The sequence below is a fragment of the Cervus elaphus genome, chromosome 4, assembly GCF_910594005.1.
Source record: "Cervus elaphus chromosome 4, mCerEla1.1, whole genome shotgun sequence".
In the NCBI taxonomy this organism is placed as follows: domain Eukaryota; kingdom Metazoa; phylum Chordata; class Mammalia; order Artiodactyla; family Cervidae; genus Cervus; species Cervus elaphus.
Window position 1 is genome coordinate 66713738 of NC_057818.1, and position 17954 is coordinate 66731691.

General features: G+C 46.6%; 2 protein-coding genes across 5 annotated transcripts in view; both read right to left on the reverse strand.

Annotated features, from left to right (window-relative positions):
* Window positions 1-10525, reverse strand: part of ZNF470 (zinc finger protein 470) — a 36478-nt gene extending 25953 nt beyond the window's left edge. Inside the window, 5 exon segments of the mRNA XM_043900420.1 lie at window positions 955-1050; window positions 1213-1339; window positions 3888-3976; window positions 8363-8605; window positions 9056-10525. Coding sequence (XP_043756355.1) covers window positions 955-1050; window positions 1213-1339; window positions 3888-3976; window positions 8363-8605; window positions 9056-9191 — 691 coding nt within the window. The 5' untranslated portion in view covers window positions 9192-10525.
* A 145-nt stretch (window positions 10526-10670) lies between these two features.
* Window positions 10671-17954, reverse strand: part of LOC122692612 (zinc finger protein 28 homolog) — a 105291-nt gene continuing 98007 nt past the window's right edge. For all 4 annotated transcript variants that reach the window (XM_043900366.1, XM_043900365.1, XM_043900367.1 and 1 more), the window contains one exon: window positions 10671-14598. In XM_043900366.1, coding sequence (XP_043756301.1) covers window positions 12893-14598 — 1706 coding nt within the window. In that variant the 3' untranslated portion in view covers window positions 10671-12892. The remainder of the gene's footprint in view (window positions 14599-17954) is intronic.

A 17954-nucleotide genomic window follows, 5' to 3' on the forward strand; every position in this document is an offset into this window, starting at 1 on the left:
AGTCATAAAGTTAACAACTTTCAGAACTAAACTTTTTCAATTCAAGGGGTGCAATGGTGTGAAGGGGGATTAAAGAAGAAGCACAGACAGCAAAACAAAAAGAAATAACAACAATAAAAAAGAAACAACAAAGAGAAAAATGATTAAAAGCAGAGAGAAAAACATAGCTATATACTGGCTAACTTGATAAGTCACATTTTAAAGGAAGGAAAATATTTAAACAAGTTTGAAAAACTAGACACAAACCTGTCTGAAGAATTAAAAAATGGCTCAAAATCAGGAATAATCATAACAATATAGTACTTGAGCAGAACTAGGTAAACATCAGTGGAACACAACAGAGTTCAGAAAATCAGAGTGGCAGAAAATCAGTAAAGGTAAAGGTGGTATGTTGTACCAGTGGGGAAGAGAAGAAAAGCCCCACTTAAAAAATACCAGTAGAGGATTTCCCTGGTCCGTCCAGTGGTTTAGAACTGGACTGCCAATGCAGGGGACATGGGTTCGATCGCTGGTCTGGGAAAATCCCACATGATGCAGGGCAACTAAGCCTGTACACCACAACTACTAGGCCCACGTCCCGTGACTATCAAAGCCTGCTCACCTAGAGTCCGTGCTCTGCAACAAGAGAAGCCACCCCAATGAGAAGCCCGTGCACGGCAGTGAAGGGCAGCCCCCCTGCACACTGCAACTAGAGAAAGCCTGCGGCGCAGCAACAAGGGCCAGGACAGCCAAAAATAAACAGACAAATAAAGGCTGTGTATGCGTGTGTGCTCTCTCGCTCAGTTGTAGCCCAACAGGCTCCTCTGTCCATAAAATTCAAAATGGTACAAAAAAATAGTTGTAGAACAAAAAGTTTCAACTTGGGAAGGACTTTGAGAGGTATTCTCCAACAAGTATCAGAGGGAAGAAACACCTTTAGAGTTGTTTTCCTAGCTCTAGTCATCCTGCATTTACCTGCGCACGGGCCTCTTGTCAACTCTCCTTTCATCGTCCAGGGCTCTTTATCTTGCTCCAGTGAGGAGATCACATCTGGTTTAGAAATGCAAAGACCTGCATGTAAGAGAAAACAAGAAAATGACCTATGCTGTGGGTATTCCAGAGCTACATGGTACTGAGGGAAGAGAAACTTTGTAGGAAAATGTTGATGAGGACATGAGACCACTGAGGCGGAAAGACTCCTAAGGGGAGACATGAGGAGGCATATGTTCTCACCCAGTGAAGCCAGGTTGCTGTAGTTCTCTAACATCACTTTCTTGTACAGAGTCCTCTGAGCAAGAGTCAGCCGTTCCCACTCATCTTGGGAGAAGTCGACGGCTACATCCGTGAAAGTCACTGCATTCTGAAATGACACAAATGTCCTCTTGCACAATTAGTGTTCATCCCCTGACTTAGCTGGCTCTAGGGTTACAAGTGAGGAAAAAAAAACTGGGTGAGTAATTGCAGTGGGGAGTCTAAATGATAGAGATCAAGTAGTTAGTTGAACTGAACAACTTTTCTGCCTAGTTACACTGTACATATTAGGAAAAAGAAAAATACAGAGATGCTCTCCACTCTTAAAGCATTTTATGGTGTGAGGAGATATTCTCACATGAAAAAATGTTGACTGCATTCAAAACAGAGTATCATGGGAATTTTGGTTACCTGATGCAAAGAGCCAAGTCATTGAGAAAGACCCTAATGCTGGGAAAGATTGACAGCAGAAGGAGAAGGGGACAACAGAGGATGAGATGGTTAGAAAGCATCCCCGACTCAATTCACATGAATTTGAGCAAACTCCAGGAGACAGTGAAGGACAAGGAAGCCTGGTGTGCTGCAGTCCATGGGGTCACAAAGAGCAGGGCACAACTTAGTGACTGAACGACAATGACGACAATCATGGGAATTTCCCTGGCAGTCCAGTTGTTAAGACTCCATGCTCCCACTGCAGGGGACATGGGTTCAATCCCTAAGATCCTGCCTGCCTTGCAGTGCAGCCAAAAACACAACACAACAGAACAAATAAAAACCCTAGAATATTATGAAGCAGTAAACTATTTTATATGTTAGAAGTTAGCTCACTTTTCTACATGGAGAAACAAAAGAGCTCTGGGACTGCAATAGAAAGTTTCAAGGAATGAGGCTGACCTGATGAGCATGACTTCAAGCTCCACAATATATTCTAAGAAATCTTAGTGTTCTCGAGATACTGAGGTACGCCTAAAAAATGAAAGAAAAAGTGCCTAGCAATACTATTCTCTTTTGAAATACAAATATATTTGGATTAGGAGAGAACTCATTCGGCAAACTGTTTTTTGATAATCTGCTGAGAAGGATCAGGAGAGGTCATACGAGATAAGCACATGACAAGCAACCTGGGTTTTGTTACGTGAGCTGAATTTATAACCAACCATGAAGTGAGGCTGATTCTAGGGTTGATGGGATATTTTCCATTCCTCTTTTTGTGATTTCATTTATATCAATATCTTATAATGAGTTATAAATATACACCAGTCTTGAATAAGACCAGAGGAAGAGGTCAGATTAGTCAAAGAGTTCAGACTCTGGCACTGGCCAGTTGGGTGATCTATGCCAAGCTGATCAACCCCTTCGTGCTTCAAGATTCCCTCCTAAAAGAATGGGAATAATTTCAGTGCATACCTTAGAGCAGCACTGTGAGAATTAAATGAAGTAACAGGCACAGTGCAGGCTAAGTACTCAAGAATTGTTATTGATGATAATGATGAAGGAAAGATGGGAATAAAAGAAGGGGAGGCCAGAAAGAGGTGAAACATTTGGTTTAATATTTCAATAAAAGCTTTGCTTGTATTTTGACTAGTTTCAGTTTGTTATGGTAGTTAAGAACACGGCTGTGGTGGTGTCTCACAGAAATAATTCTCATTAACACACAGGATTATGAGAGAGGGTGCAGGGAGAGTTCATGGAAGAACAACTCCCTGAGGAAACTGCTGAGAGCATGTTTATTAGAAGCTCATCTGACAGAGCCCAGCGGAGGATGACAAGAACCGGAAATCAAGCACAAAGGCAAACCTCTGAGGGAAACGGAATGCGCGTGTACACGACTTCTTTGAGGTCAGCCAAGGATCACATGGGATTCACAAGGAGTTGTTCTGTGTGCAGAACAACATCTGCAGTGGGCTGATACGTCAGCCACAATATCTGTCTTATGGGCATGAGCAAGGTTACGCAAGAAATAGCACAGCTACAAGACAGCAGAGCTCATAGGAAGACTAGAAAGGATATTCTCCCACACGCGGTCGCTGAAGCCAGAACACCTATGTTCAAGTCCTGTTCTGCTCCGCAAACCGAGGCTATTAGTTTGGTTTTCAACCACTTAAGATATTTTAAATTAAAAAGAACAGTTGATTGCATTTACATAGAAATATCACTGACTTGATGGACATGAGTTTAAGTAAGCTCTGGGAGCTGGTGATGGACAGGGAAGCCTGGCGTGGTGCAGTCCATGGGGTTGCAAAGAGTCGGACACGACTGAGCTGAACTGATCTACCATTTCCGCTGCTGCTGCTGCTAAGTCGCTTCAGTCGTGTCCGACCCTGTGCGACCCCATAGATGGCAGCCCAACAGGCTGCCCCGTCCCTCGGATTCTCCAGGCAAGAACACTGGAGTGGGTTGCCATTTCCTCCTCCAGTGCATGAAAGTGAAAAGTGAAAGTGAAGTCGCTCAGTCGTGTCCGACCCGTAGCGACCCCATGGACTGCAGCCCACCAGGCTCCTCCGTCCATGGGATTTTCCAGGCAAGAGCACTGGAGTGGGGCGCCATTGCCTTCTACACTTCCTTAAATCCCAATGTTCCAATTTTCAGAAGAAAATAAACCTGCCAAAATCCTGAAAGGCAAGCTAGTACTTTAGGAGAAAAAAGGGAATACTAACCAGGGACATGGCTTTAAGAAGTTCAATTCCCATCACCTCTTCATCCTGGCTCCTCATGTGGAGAAGGGCTTTACCCCGAGAGGGCAGAGCTGGGAGGAGGAGAAAGGAATGAGGAGAAACTGAGTGACTCTGATAAGTCACAGCCCAGAAACACTTCCCTTCAGCTCCCTCTGCTTTCTACTCCATGATCCTATTCCCACTGCACCTTCTCCTCACAGTCCAGGAAGTTGCTGGGAAACCTTTAAGTTACAGCTGGGGTTCTGCTCTGCTCTGGATTTTCACAATCCAGAGCTAAGCACAATCTCTTTCTCACCCAAATCCACCCTTTCACTAACAATAGAGATGTATGAGGTGTGCTGCATATATTAAAACTCTTATTTGACCTTCAGAATCTTCAACAAAAATGGGGAATCTTGTCACAGTTTCACACATGAAAGCTCTGGGAAGTAGTCTTTTGCACAAGTCACAAGCTTGTAAACAGTGGAGCCTAGTCACCAACGTAGATCTGCCTGACTCTTCCACCCAAGTTATTTACTCAAGCAGACAGCAGAATACAACAGAAAAAAAATCCCCCATGTACAACGAACTACTAAGGATTTGCAAAGAGTCCATGAGACTTGAAAAAAGCCATCTTCCTGAGAAAGAAGTATTATTATCTTGGTTACAACAGAGTTCACGTGGCTTGCAGAGAGCTGGACCAGAAACCTGTCAGGAGGCTCAGGTTCCCGTTTTGCTTTGTGACAAACTATTTAGTTCTGAAAAAGTCCCCTGTGCCCCTGAGCCAAGCTTCTTCAATCAGGAAGAGCATAAAAATATCTGACTTGATTCTGGTTTCTTTCTTCTAAACTCCAGTGCTTTTTCAAAGCATTATAATCATGATTAAAAGAACGAACACTTATTAAGCACTGGTTATTATGTGGTAGGGACTACATCATGTACTTCGCAGGTATGAGCTCACTTAATCCTTATAACAGTCTTATGATGTATATAATATCATCCTCATTTTACATAACAAAAGCTGGATCTGAAAGTTTAAAGGAAAAAACTCGTGCAGTGGAGGTCTTGGGATCTGAGCTCTTGAAGTTATTTAACCCTCTCAGGGTCAGTTTCTCAACTGTCAAAGGTGGTTAAGAACGTCACCTCAAGCAGTTGTGGAGGGGCTTACATGAGACCCAGTAGGAGGGGGACTCTAGACTCAGCCTGTCCTGGATGTGAATCCTGGCTCCTCTACTTACCGATTACTTGTTCTTTCTATGCGTCAGTATCCTCATCTGTAAAAAGGAGACAAGACAGCTTCCACTTCATACTGTTTTGAGGTTTGGTGTTACTATCCCCCAAAGGTCTTAGAACCGTGTCTGGCCTACAGAAAGTGCTCAGTAAACATTAGCTACCGTTACTGCATGCAGAAAATCAAGTGAAGAACAATAAGGCTATGGGCACGCTTTCTCCCCGCCCCCGCCCCTTTACTCACTCTGGTTGTGACAGAGAAGTGTGAGGTAGGAATGGGGAGCACTTTTATTCACCTACTAAAAGGTGACTAAGCCATGGAAAGGCTGGGGTCCCTCAGCACTCCCAAATGAGGCTGTGAATCTCGCCTTCCTCCCATGTCTCATCCCAGGGATAAATGGGACAGGACTCTAACAGATTTTTTAATTGGAGGATTATTGCTTTACAATGTTGTACTGATTTCTAACATATATCGACATGAACCAGCCATAGGTATACACAGGTTCCCTCCATCTTGAACCTCCCTTCTACCACAGCTCTAGGTCATTGGAGCAGCAGGTTTGAGTACCCTGCATCACATGGCAAACGCCCACTAGATATCTACTTTACACCTGGTAATATATATGTTTCCATGGGACTCTCTCCATTCCCCACCCTCTCCTTCCCCAGCTGTGTCCACAAGTCTGACCTCTATGTCTGCCTCTCTACTGCTACCAGGCAAATAGGATCATCAGTACCATTTTTCTAGACTCCAAATGTATGTGTTAATATATGATATTTGTTTTTCTTTCTGACTCACTTCACTCTGTATAACAGGCCCCAGGTTCATACACCTCATTAGAACTGACTCAAATACGTTCCTTTTTATAGCTGAGTATCAAATCCCGTATGATTATATAGTGGAAATGACAAACAGACTCAGGGGATTAGATCTGATGGACAGAGTGCCTGATGAACTATGGACGGAGGTTCGTGACATTGTACATGATGCGGTGATCAAGACCATCCCGAAGAAAAACAAATGCAAAAAGGCAAAATGGTTGATGGGGCCTTACAAATAACTGAGAAAAGAAAAGAAGCTAAAGGCAAAGGAGAAAAGGAAAGATATATCCATGTGAATGCAGAGTTCCAAAGAATATCAAGAAGAGATAAGAAAGTCTTCCTCAGGGATCAATGCAAAGAAATAGAGGAAAATAATAGAATGGAAAAGACTAGAGATCTCGTCAAGAAAATTAGAGATACCAAGGCAACACTTCATGCAAAGATGAGTACAATAAAGGAAAGAAATGGTATGGACCTAACAGAAGCAGAAGATATTAAGAAGAGGTGGGAAGAATGCACACAACTATACAAAAAAGATCTTCATGACCCAGATAACCATGATAACCCAGATAACCCAGGTAATGATGTGATCACTCACCTAGAGCCAGACATCCTGGAATGCGAAGTCAACTGGGCTTTAGGAACCATCACTACAAACAAAGCTAGTGGAGGTGGTGGAATTCCAGCTGAACTATTTCAACTCCTGAAACATGATGCTGTGAAAGTGCTGCATTCAATATGCCAGCAAATTTGGAAAACTCAGCAATGGCCACAGGACTGGAAAAGGTCAGTTTTCATTCCAATCCCAAAGAAAGGCAATGCCAAAGAATGCTCAGACTACCTCACAATTGCACTCATCTCACACGCTAGCTAAGTAATGCTCAAAATTCTCCAAGCCAGGCTTCAACAGTATGTGAACCGTGAACTTCCATATGTTCAAGCTGGTTTTAGAAAAGGGGGAAGAACCAGAGATCAAATTGCCAACATCTGCTGGATCATCAAAAAAGCAAGAGAGTTCCAGAAAAACATCTACTTTTGCTTTATTGACTACGCCAAAGTCTTTGACCGTGTATCACAACAAACTGTGGAACATTCTTCAAGAGATAGGAATACCAGACCTCCTGACCTGCCTCCTGAGAAATCCGTATGCAGGTCAAGAAGCAACAGTCAGAACTGGACATGGAACAGCAGACTGGTTTCCAATCAGGAAAGAGTGCGTCAAAGCTGTATATTGTCTCTCTGCTTGTTTAACTTATATGCAGAGTACATCATGAGAAACGCTAGACTGGATGAAGCACAAGCTGGAATCAAGATTGCCAGGAGAAATATCAATAACCTCAGATATGCAGATGACACCACCCTTATGGCAGAAAGTGAAGAAAACTAAACAGCCTCTTGATGAAACTGCAAGAGGAGAGTGAAAAAGTCGGCATAAAACTCAACATTCAGAAAACTAATATCATGGCATCAGGTCCCATCACTTCATGGCAAATAGATAGGGAAACAATGGAAACAGTGAGACTTCATTTTCTTGGGCTCCAAAATCACTGCAGCTGGTGACTGCAGCCATGAAATTAAAAGATGCTTGCTCCTTGGAAGAAAACCTATGACCAACCTAGACAGCATATTAAAAAGCAGAGACATTACTTTACCAGCAAAGGTCTGTTGAGTCAAAGCTATGGTTTTTCCAGTAGTCATGTATGGATGTGAGAGTTGGACTATAAAGAAAGCTGAGCACAGAAGAAATTGATGCTTTTGAACTGTGGTGTTGAAGACTCTTCAGAGTCCCTTGGACTGCAAGGAGATCCAACAAGTAAATCCTAAAAGAAATCAGTCCTGAATATTCTTTGGAAGGATTGATGCTGAAGCTGAAACTCTAATACTTTGGCCACCTGATGCCAAGAACTGACTCACTGGAAAAGACGCTGATGCTTGGAAAGAGGGAAGGCGGGAGGAGAAGGGGATGACAGAGGATGAGATGGTTGGATGGCATCACCGACTCAATGGACATGAGTTTGAGTAAACTGCAGGAGTTGGTGATGGACAGAGAAGCCTGGCATGCTGCAGTCCCTGGGGTCGCAAAGTCAGACACGACTGAGCGACTGCACTGAACTGAATATTCCGACACTAACAGATTAAAAAAAAAAAAAATTAAATACTGAGGTCCTCCTTGAAGAGCAGCAGAGCACTCAGAGGTAATGTTCTAATTGTAAATGCTCTCTCCCCTCGGTCCTTGGAGACATCCATACAGACCTCTAAGAGGAGGGCAAGTCAAGGTCCCTCCCTGAATTCAGCTCCATACTCTGGTCCTAGGTGACCGTTCAAATTTTTGAACTTCTGTGTCTACCACAGTCTGAGGCCAGGGCCATCATCCTCCAGTCCCTGAGCCCACGAGCAGCAACCCCAACCCCAATTTCCACTCTTACCTCCATACTCAGGCCCGTGGACATGTATGGTGTCCCGATTTCCACATCCTCCGGGCGGGCAGGCAAGAAAAGCTTCAGGCAAGAAGGTGCCCCGACCGGGCACCTTCCCAAGATTCCAAGGCTTTGGGCCACACCGAACTTTCGGGGGGAGAGTCGGGCGTGCTGGACTGGAGTGGGATGGTCTCCTCCGGGGGCGCTTCCAGCTCTCAGCCACGTAAAATCCTTCATTCGTTCTAGTACACGCTGCTGGGACAGGCAAAGTGCACAAGAGACACGCGCAGAAACACGATCCCCAGTCACACACCAGCCTCCTCCGCGGCCCGCTAGTCACGTGTCACACCTGCACATACACACCCTCTATTCACACACGTACCCGCCTCCTCTTCCCGGTCACACCCTCCACGCACTTCGGTCACGGTCGCGCACGATCACGACTCCCGCCCTCCCGCGCGCAGACCGGACTCGGTCCGGGCTTCAAGTCCTCGCCAGAGGTGGGCGAGTCCTCACAGCACAAAGGCCCCTGGGAAATGTAGTCCCAATAGGGACGCCGGCTTTCTGAAGTCGGGCGACCAGGGTTCCTCTCCCCTGCCTGGTGCCCGCTGCCCTCTGGCCCCTCTCGGTGCCTCCTGTTCCGGAATGGGGCGGCCTAGAAGCCTCACAGCTCCGACTCTGGGTCCTAGAAATACTGGCTACCTCCAGGAAGGGAGCGGAGTCCCGGGGGCTTCTGGGAACCGTGGCTGGGCTCGGAGTGCGCAGGCGCAGCTGTCAGGCTCAGCGAGCTGAGGCCGGGGTAGCGGTGGTCGATAGTGGGCGGGGTCACAGGGTGCATGGAGCGCGCAGGCGCTTGGAGCCGGAGGATGGTGTACGAAGTGGGCGGAGCCTCCAGGATAGGACGCGATTGGAGATTTCAGATTTCTCCTGATGCTTTATAACTGTGTATACCTTTGTGGTGGCTGGGGTCGGGGGCAAGGGGAGGCAGGTAATTTCCAAAGGTCTGCAGATTGAAGAGGACTTCCTAAGGGGCGCTAGTGGTAAAGAACCCGCCTACCAATGCAGGAGACATAAGAGACACCGGTTGGATCTGTGGATTGGGAAGGTCCCCTGGGGCCACCCACTCCAGTATTCTTGCCTGGAGAATCCCATGGACAGAGGAGCCTGTAGGGCCACAGTCCATAGGGTCGCATAGATTCGGACACGACGGAAGCGACTTAGCCCTCACAGGTCGAAGAACTGACGTTTCACTTTAATTATCTAATTCACTTGTAAAAGAGCATCACATTTACCCTTAGAGCCAGCATATCTCATCGCCGTTAGTTTTTGCTAAGAGCTCTCCAGACCCTGTGCACCGTGGGCTTGTGATCCTGCTGTATCACGAGTATTCCTTCCTAATAAAACATGGGATTTCGTTTCCCTTTTGATCTCTTTCAACTAGTCCATACCAGCTTCTCTGTAGTTCTGAGAATCACCCTTTAGTACCAATTTCAACATGAGAATAAAAGATGACTTTAACTTCGAAGTTACAGTATTGGAAGGATACCAGGGGCCTTGAAGATTTAAAGAACTTAACAAAACTAGGATGTGGGGAAGCAGGAATCATTTTAATGCATCAGATAGGTAGGGATGCAGAAATCTTCAGGATGATTCCAAAGCTTGACTCAGTTCCACTTATTTGCAGTCCAGGAGTGATATTCCACATCCTTAACAGCTAGTACAAGGAGGGGCAGAGCCAATCAAAATGAAGAGTGAACTATAAGAAAACATCCCTTATGGCCCATGAAAGTGAAAGTCTCTCAGTCGTGTCTGACTCTTTGCGACCCCATGGACTATACAGTCCTGTACAGTCCATGGAATTCTCCAGGCCAGAATACTGGAGTGGGCAGCCGTTCCCTTCTCCAAGGGATCTTCCCAACCCAGGGATCGAACCCAAGTCTCCCGCATTGCAGGCAGATTCTTTACCAGTTGAGCCACAAGGGAAACCCATAAATGAAGCCTAATATTGGCCCTGAGTCTCCAATCAAAATACAAAGAATGAAAAATCTGACTGGCTTGTTGTACTGTTCAACAAAACAATACAGAATGAAGAAAGACAAAGTGCCAACAAAGAGCTAATGTGTGTTAAAGACAAAAACAGATTTCTATATATTGAGAAAATACATATATTGGATTGGTCAAAAACTTAATTTGGGTTTTAACACGGAAAACCTGAATCAACTTTTTAGTCAACTCATATACAGACACACATGCACACACACACACACACATATTAAATATTTTGACTCTATATGACAAGATCATTTTACACATAAGGTTCTGCAAATCACATATTTCATTTAATATAATTGTGTACGACAATACTCCATAGGAGCAAATATAGAATTTCATCTTTCTACTAACTGGACAATACTGTATTGAATAATCACAGTTGCATCAATCTGTGTTGTAATTAAAACAACTTTGCAATAAACATTATTTATACTTATATATTTATTCCAGTGGGATGAAACTCCTAGATCTAGAGTTACTGTTTCAAAAGGAACTCATGTTTATAAAGTGGACAGGTCATGCCACATTGCCACCCCAAAACAGAGCAGACACATTGACACGGGTAATGATGACCAGCCTCCTGTTTTCCACACTGATAAAGGTATGGCATATTAACCAGGTAAGATTTTAACCCATCTGAGAGCCAAGATTTGTACTAAATCTGTAATTTTCTGACCAATGGGGTTAAGAACCCAACATGTGTTCTTTATTCGAGTTCTTCGAGCATGACGCATCTGTTGGCATGCACCACCTATTTCCCTGCTTTGTATGTGTCACAGCACCCTGTTTTTAAATGACACATTTATTAGTACGCATTATTTTCTGCCAGTTGTCTATTACATCTTTTTGGCACCTTCTGCCATGCCAAAGTTGATTTAGTCGTGTTTGACTCTTGAGAGCCCATGGACTATAGCCTGCCAGGCTCCTCTGTCCATGGGATTCTCCAGGCAAGAATACTGGAGTGGGTTGCCATTTATTTCATAATTAGAGCTGCTAAATACAATTATCTCATATTTCTTTGTAAGGTCTAGGTATGTTTTTTTGGAGAGTGGACAACTGATTGTTAAAACATCATTTCCCCAATGATGAAAACCTAATCTTAATTATAGGTTGTTGTTTAGTTACTAACTTGCATTTGACTCTCTGGGACCCCATGACTTCTTGGGACAGCCAGGCTCCTCTGTCCGTGGGATTCTCCAGGCAAGGATACTGGAGCGGGTTTGCCATTTCCTTCTCCAGGGGATCTTTCCCACTCAGGGTTTGAACCTGCATCCGGCACTGGCAGGTGGATTCTTTACACCCAGGGAAGCCTCTGATTATAAACCAAAACATTTTTTAAATGTCCTGCTATGTTTGACAAATCACCCTTAAGTGTTTTTCACTGAAATTATCAGAGCAAACATATCCTACTGGGAGTCTGTTGTGAATGGCATTTTACATTTTAATGGTATTACTTCATCTAGAAAAATATCGTGTTTCTCCTTTTGTGGACATTATTTTCTCATATTTCCTATTGTTTGATGCTTTAATAATGTCCTTTCACCTCTATTCATAAATTGGTTTAGAGTTTCTCTTGTTTTTGATGGGAGAGTTCTATTATTCTCAGGGAAATAGAACCTTTTGTATGCTTTTTTTCTCTGCACGGAGGGGGAGCTGGCCAGCTTTTGCCGCATGAGGACAGTAAGTAAATACTTGAGGTTTTGCGGATGACAGTGTCTCTGCTGCAGCTTCTCAGCTCTGCTACTGTGGCCTCACAGCTGCCCCAGGCAGCAGGTAACCCACCATGCGGTCACCCACGGCTGTGAGCCAATCGGGCTTTATTTATGGACTCTGAAATTTAAATTTCATGTAACTTTCATGTTGTCATAAACTATTATTCTTCTCACTTGCTCCTCCGTTAAACTGATTTTTAAAAATTAGGCCATGGGCTGTTCGAACAGTCAGTGAAACTTGGGCCGTGAGTCACATGGTCCAGATCAATTTGCCTGAAGGTTAGTGGTTCCTTGAGTTTAATGGAATTCACCCACACGCCCTGGTGACTTTAAAGCAATTCTCTTACCAACGTCACAGCACCACACAGGCAGATAAATGACAAGCCCCAATACTAACTCAACATTGTGGAACTGAGTTTTAAACCGAAACCGGAAAAGCCTCGCTATCGTGAATCGCCCTTTCCTGACCTAAAAGCCGGCTTCTCTTAGCTTCGTTCTGTGCACCGTTTTTCCTCAGCTGCCAATGGTAACTTTTCCGTGTCCCAAAATAACGTTCTATGAAGAGCTAACCGCACTCAACCCCTAGTACGGACCACTCCTGGCGCTACACACACCTTACACGCTCACCGATCGGAAGGGTCGCACCCCCGGTTTTTCCGTGAGGAGTAACGAGTTCCGCGCTCACTTTAACTGCCAACCTGCGGAGGGAACGGCAGGAACGGGGCAGTCCTGGGGACGAGGGGCGCGGGGCTTAGGCGCGGCCGGCGGCGGCGTCTCAGGACGGCAGGGACGGCAGGGAGGGCGGGCTCCAGAGGAACGTGGGCAGGAGGCCCGCGGGGCTGGCGGCGGGCGCGGGCTGCACGGGCGCCTCTCCCGGGAGCGTCCGCGCGTGCGCGCAGTGAGCGCCCTGCCGGAAGGCCCTGCGGCTCCTCCTGGGGCCGCGCGGCCTCTCCCCCGAGTGCACCCTCTTGTGCTGGTTGAGGTGGCCGATCTGGATGAAGGTCTTCCGGCACTCCTTGCACTCGTAGGGCTTCTTCCCGGAGTGGATCCTCTGGTGGACGCTCAGGGACTGCCGGTGGCTGAAGGCCTTGCCGCAGGCGCCGCACTCGTAGGGCTTCTCGCCGGTGTGGCTCCGGCGGTGGCAGATGAGGGACGACTTGGTCTTGAAGGCCTTGCCGCACTCCGCGCAGCCGTAGGGCCGCTGGCCCGTGTGAAGCCTCTGGTGCTGGGTGCAGGACGAGTTGTCGCCGAAGGCCTTCCCGCACTGCAGGCACTTGTAGGGCTTCTCCCCGGTGTGGACGCGCTGGTGCTGGGCCAGGTGCGTGGTCTGGCTGAAGGCCTTGCCGCACTCCTTGCAGGCGTAGGGCTTCTCCCCCGTGTGGGTCTTCTGATGCTGCGCCAGATGGGCCTTCTGCGTGAAGGCCTTGCCACACACCTTGCAGGCGTAGGGCTTCTCCCCCGTGTGGATCCGCTGGTGGGTGGCCAGCTGCGAGCTGATGCTGAAGGCCTTGCCGCAGTCCGCGCACTCGAAGGGCTTCTCCCCGGTGTGGATCCGCAGGTGGCTGGCCAGGTGGATGTTCTGCCTGAAGGCCTTCCCGCACTCCTTGCACTGGAAGGGCTTCTCCCCCGAGTGCACGCGCTGGTGCTGGGTGAGGGAGGCGTGGTGGCTGAAGGCCTTGCGGCACACCTCGCAGGCGTAGGGCTTCTCGCCAGTGTGGATGCGCTGGTGCACGGTCAGCGACGAGCCGTAGCGGAAGGACTTGCCGCAGGCCTCGCACCTGTAGGGCTTCTCGCCGGTGTGGATCCGCCGGTGCTGGTTCAGCCCGATGTGGTCGCTGAAGGCTTTCCCGCAGTCCAAGCAGTCGAAGGGCTTTTCCCCGGTGTGGTAGTACCTCCAGTGGCGGACGAGCGACGTGTTCTGGATGAAGGCCTTCCCGCAGTCCAGGCACTCGTAGGGCTTCTTGCCCGAGTGGCACCGCTGGTGGCGGGCGAAGGACGAGCCGTCGCTGAAGGCCTTGCCGCACTCCTGACACTTGTAGGGCTTCTCGCCCGTGTGGATCCTCTGGTGGACGGTGAGGGAGGAGCTCTGCGTGAAGGTTTTCTTGCATTCGTGACATCTGAAGAGTTTTTTCCCTGCGTAGATTCCCGCAGGTTTTATCAGCACTGAGTTTGGGGTCAAAGCTTTCTTAGCTGAGTCACGGCTGTGGACCCGCTCTTCTGAGACGTCCAAGTGGAACCACCTTCCTGGTCTGTTATACGGACACTCTCTCCCCTCAGAGAGGGTTTTGTGGTAAGCGACTGCCTCCTGCCTGAGCACTGTCTCCTGACCTGCCAGTTTCCTTTCAAACAGACCCTCAGCGTCCCAGTTTCCGCTGAGTGTGGAACGCTCTACGTTAGTGTCAGAAGTTCTGTCTGTCACCACTTCAGCAAAGGAACTCTGCTTTGGAAGTAACTCCTGGGTCTCCTGTATAGACGGCTGGCCTGAAAGATACCAAGGAGATAAACAACAAACACACGTACTTTATTGTACACGGGGGAAAACAGGAATCTACTAAAAGGGAAACTGTGGAGAAACTCAATGTGAAGGAAACCATAAAGAAACGACAAAAATGTGCACTGCTGAAACACGGGAAAGTGAACACACTGGTGAAGGCAACCCTAATGACACCACTAAACTGTGCACCACTGAAACACGGGAAAGTGAACTTACTGGTGAATGAAACCTTAATGGAAGCACTAAACCGGGCACCGCTGAAACACGAGAAAATGAACTCACTGTGGAATGAAACCCTAATGAATACGCTGAACCGTGCACCGCTCAAACATGGGAAAGTGAACTCACTGGTGAATGAATCCCTAATGAAATCACTAAACAGTCCTCTGCTGAAACACGGGAAAGTGAACTCAAAGATAAACGAAACCCTAATGAAACCACTAAACCGTGCACCGCTGAAACACCCGAAAGGGAACTCACTGGTGAAAGAAACCCTAATGGAACCACGAAAGCATGCACCGCTAAAACATGGGAAAGTGAACTCAATGGTGAATGAAACCCTAAAGAACCCACGAAACTGTGCACCGCTGCGACCAGGCAAAGTGAACTCACTGGTGGATGAAACCGTAATGAAACCACTAAACCGTGCACCTCTGAATAACGGGAAAGTGAACTCACTGGAGAATGAAACCCTATTGAGATCACTAAACCGTGCTCTGTTGAAACACGCAAAAGTGAACTCACAGGTGAATGAAAGCCTAATGAAACCAGTAAACCGTGCTCTGCTGAAACACAGAAAAGTGAACTCACAGGAGAATGAAACTCTAATGAAACCACTAAACCATGCCCTGCTGAAACAGGGGAAAGTGAACTCACTCGTGAATGAAATCATGATGAAACCACTAAACCGAGCACTGCTGAAACACGGGAGACTGAACTCACTGTGGAATGAAACCCTAATGAATCCACTAAACCGGGCACCGCAGAAAAATGGGAAAGTGAGCTACTTGGTGAGTGAAACCGTAATAGAACCACGAAACCAAGCACCGCTAAAACATGAGAAACTGAACTCAATGGTGAATGACACCCCAAAGAAACCACTAAACCGTGCACCGCTGAATGACAGGAAAGTGAACTCACTGTGGAATGAAACCCTAATGAATCCACTGAACCGTGCAGCGCTGAAACATGGGAAAGTGAACTGACAGGTGAATGAATCCCTAATGAAATCACTAAAGCATGCACCACTGAAACACGGGAAGGTGAACTCACTGGTGAATGAAACCCTACAACAAACAAAAACCGAGCACGGCTGAAACACGGGAAAGTGAACATACAGGTGAAGGAAAGACTAATGAAACCACTAAACCGTGCTCCGCTGAAACACGGGAAAGTGAACTCACTGGTGAATGAAACCCTAATGAAACCTCGAAACTATGAACCGATGAACCATGGGAAAGTGAACTCACAGGTGAATGAAAGCCTAATGAAACCACTAAATCGTGATCCTATGAACCACGGGAAAGTGAACTCACAGGTGATTGAAAGCCTAATGAAACCCCTAAACCGTGCTTCGCTGAACCACAGGAAAGTGAACTCACAGGTGAGTGAAATCCTAATGAAAACTCTAAACCGTACACCGAACAAGCGTAGGAAAGTGAACTCACTACTGAATGAAACCCTAATGAAACCACGAAAGTGTGCACCGCTGAAACACGGGAAAGTGAACTCACTGTGGAATGAAACCCTAATGAAACCATTAAACCATGCACCGCTGAAACACGGGAAAGTGAACTCACTGGTGAAAGAAACCCTAATGGAACCATGACACCATGCACCGCTGAAACACGGGAAAGTGAACTCACTGGTGAATGAAACCCTAAAAACCCACGAAACTGTGCAAGGCTGCGACCAGGCAAAGTGAACTCACTGTGGAATGAAACCCTAATGAACCCACTGAACCGCGAATCGCTGCAACATGCAAAAGTGAACTCACTGGTGAATGAATCCCTAATGAAATTACTAAACCGTGCTCTGTTGAAACACGCAAAGGTGAACTCACAGGTGAATGAAACCCTAATGAAACCAGTAAACCGTGCTCTGCTGAAACACAGAAAAGTGAACTCACAGGAGAATGAAACCCTAATGAAACCACTAAACTGTGCCCTGCTGAAACAGGGGAAAGTGAACTCACTCGTGAATGAAATCATAATGAAACCACTAAACTGACCACTGCTGAATCACGGGAAAGTGAACTCACTGTGGAATGAAACCCTAATATATCCACTAAACCGGGCACCGCAGAAACGCGGGAAAGTGAACTCACTGGTGAATGAAATCCTAAAGAAAGCAGTAAACCGTGCACTGCTGAAGCATAGGAAAGTGCACTCACTGTTGAATGAAGCCCTAAAGAAACCACTAAACCGTGCATTGCTGAACCATGGGAAAGTGAACTCACTGGTGAATGAAACCCTAATGAAACCTCGAAACTATGAACCGATGAACCATGGGAAAGTGAACTCACAGGTGAATGAAAGCCTAATGAAACCACTAAATCGTGATCCTATGAACCACGGGAAAGTGAACTCACAGGTGATTGAAAGCCTAATGAAACCCCTAAACCGTGCTTCGCTGAACCACAGGAAAGTGAACTCACAGGTGAGTGAAATCCTAATGAAAACTCTAAACCGTACACCGAACAAGCGTAGGAAAGTGAACTCACTACTGAATGAAACCCTAATGAAACCACGAAAGTGTGCACCGCTGAAACACGGGAAAGTGAACTCACTGTGGAATGAAACCCTAATGAAACCATTAAACCATGCACCGCTGAAACACGGGAAAGTGAACTCACTGGTGAAAGAAACCCTAATGGAACCATGACACCATGCACCGCTGAAACACGGGAAAGTGAACTCACTGGTGAATGAAACCCTAAAAACCCACGAAACTGTGCAAGGCTGCGACCAGGCAAAGTGAACTCACTGTGGAATGAAACCCTAATGAACCCACTGAACCGCGAATCGCTGCAACATGCAAAAGTGAACTCACTGGTGAATGAATCCCTAATGAAATTACTAAACCGTGCTCTGTTGAAACACGCAAAGGTGAACTCACAGGTGAATGAAACCCTAATGAAACCAGTAAACCGTGCTCTGCTGAAACACAGAAAAGTGAACTCACAGGAGAATGAAACCCTAATGAAACCACTAAACTGTGCCCTGCTGAAACAGGGGAAAGTGAACTCACTCGTGAATGAAATCATAATGAAACCACTAAACTGACCACTGCTGAATCACGGGAAAGTGAACTCACTGTGGAATGAAACCCTAATATATCCACT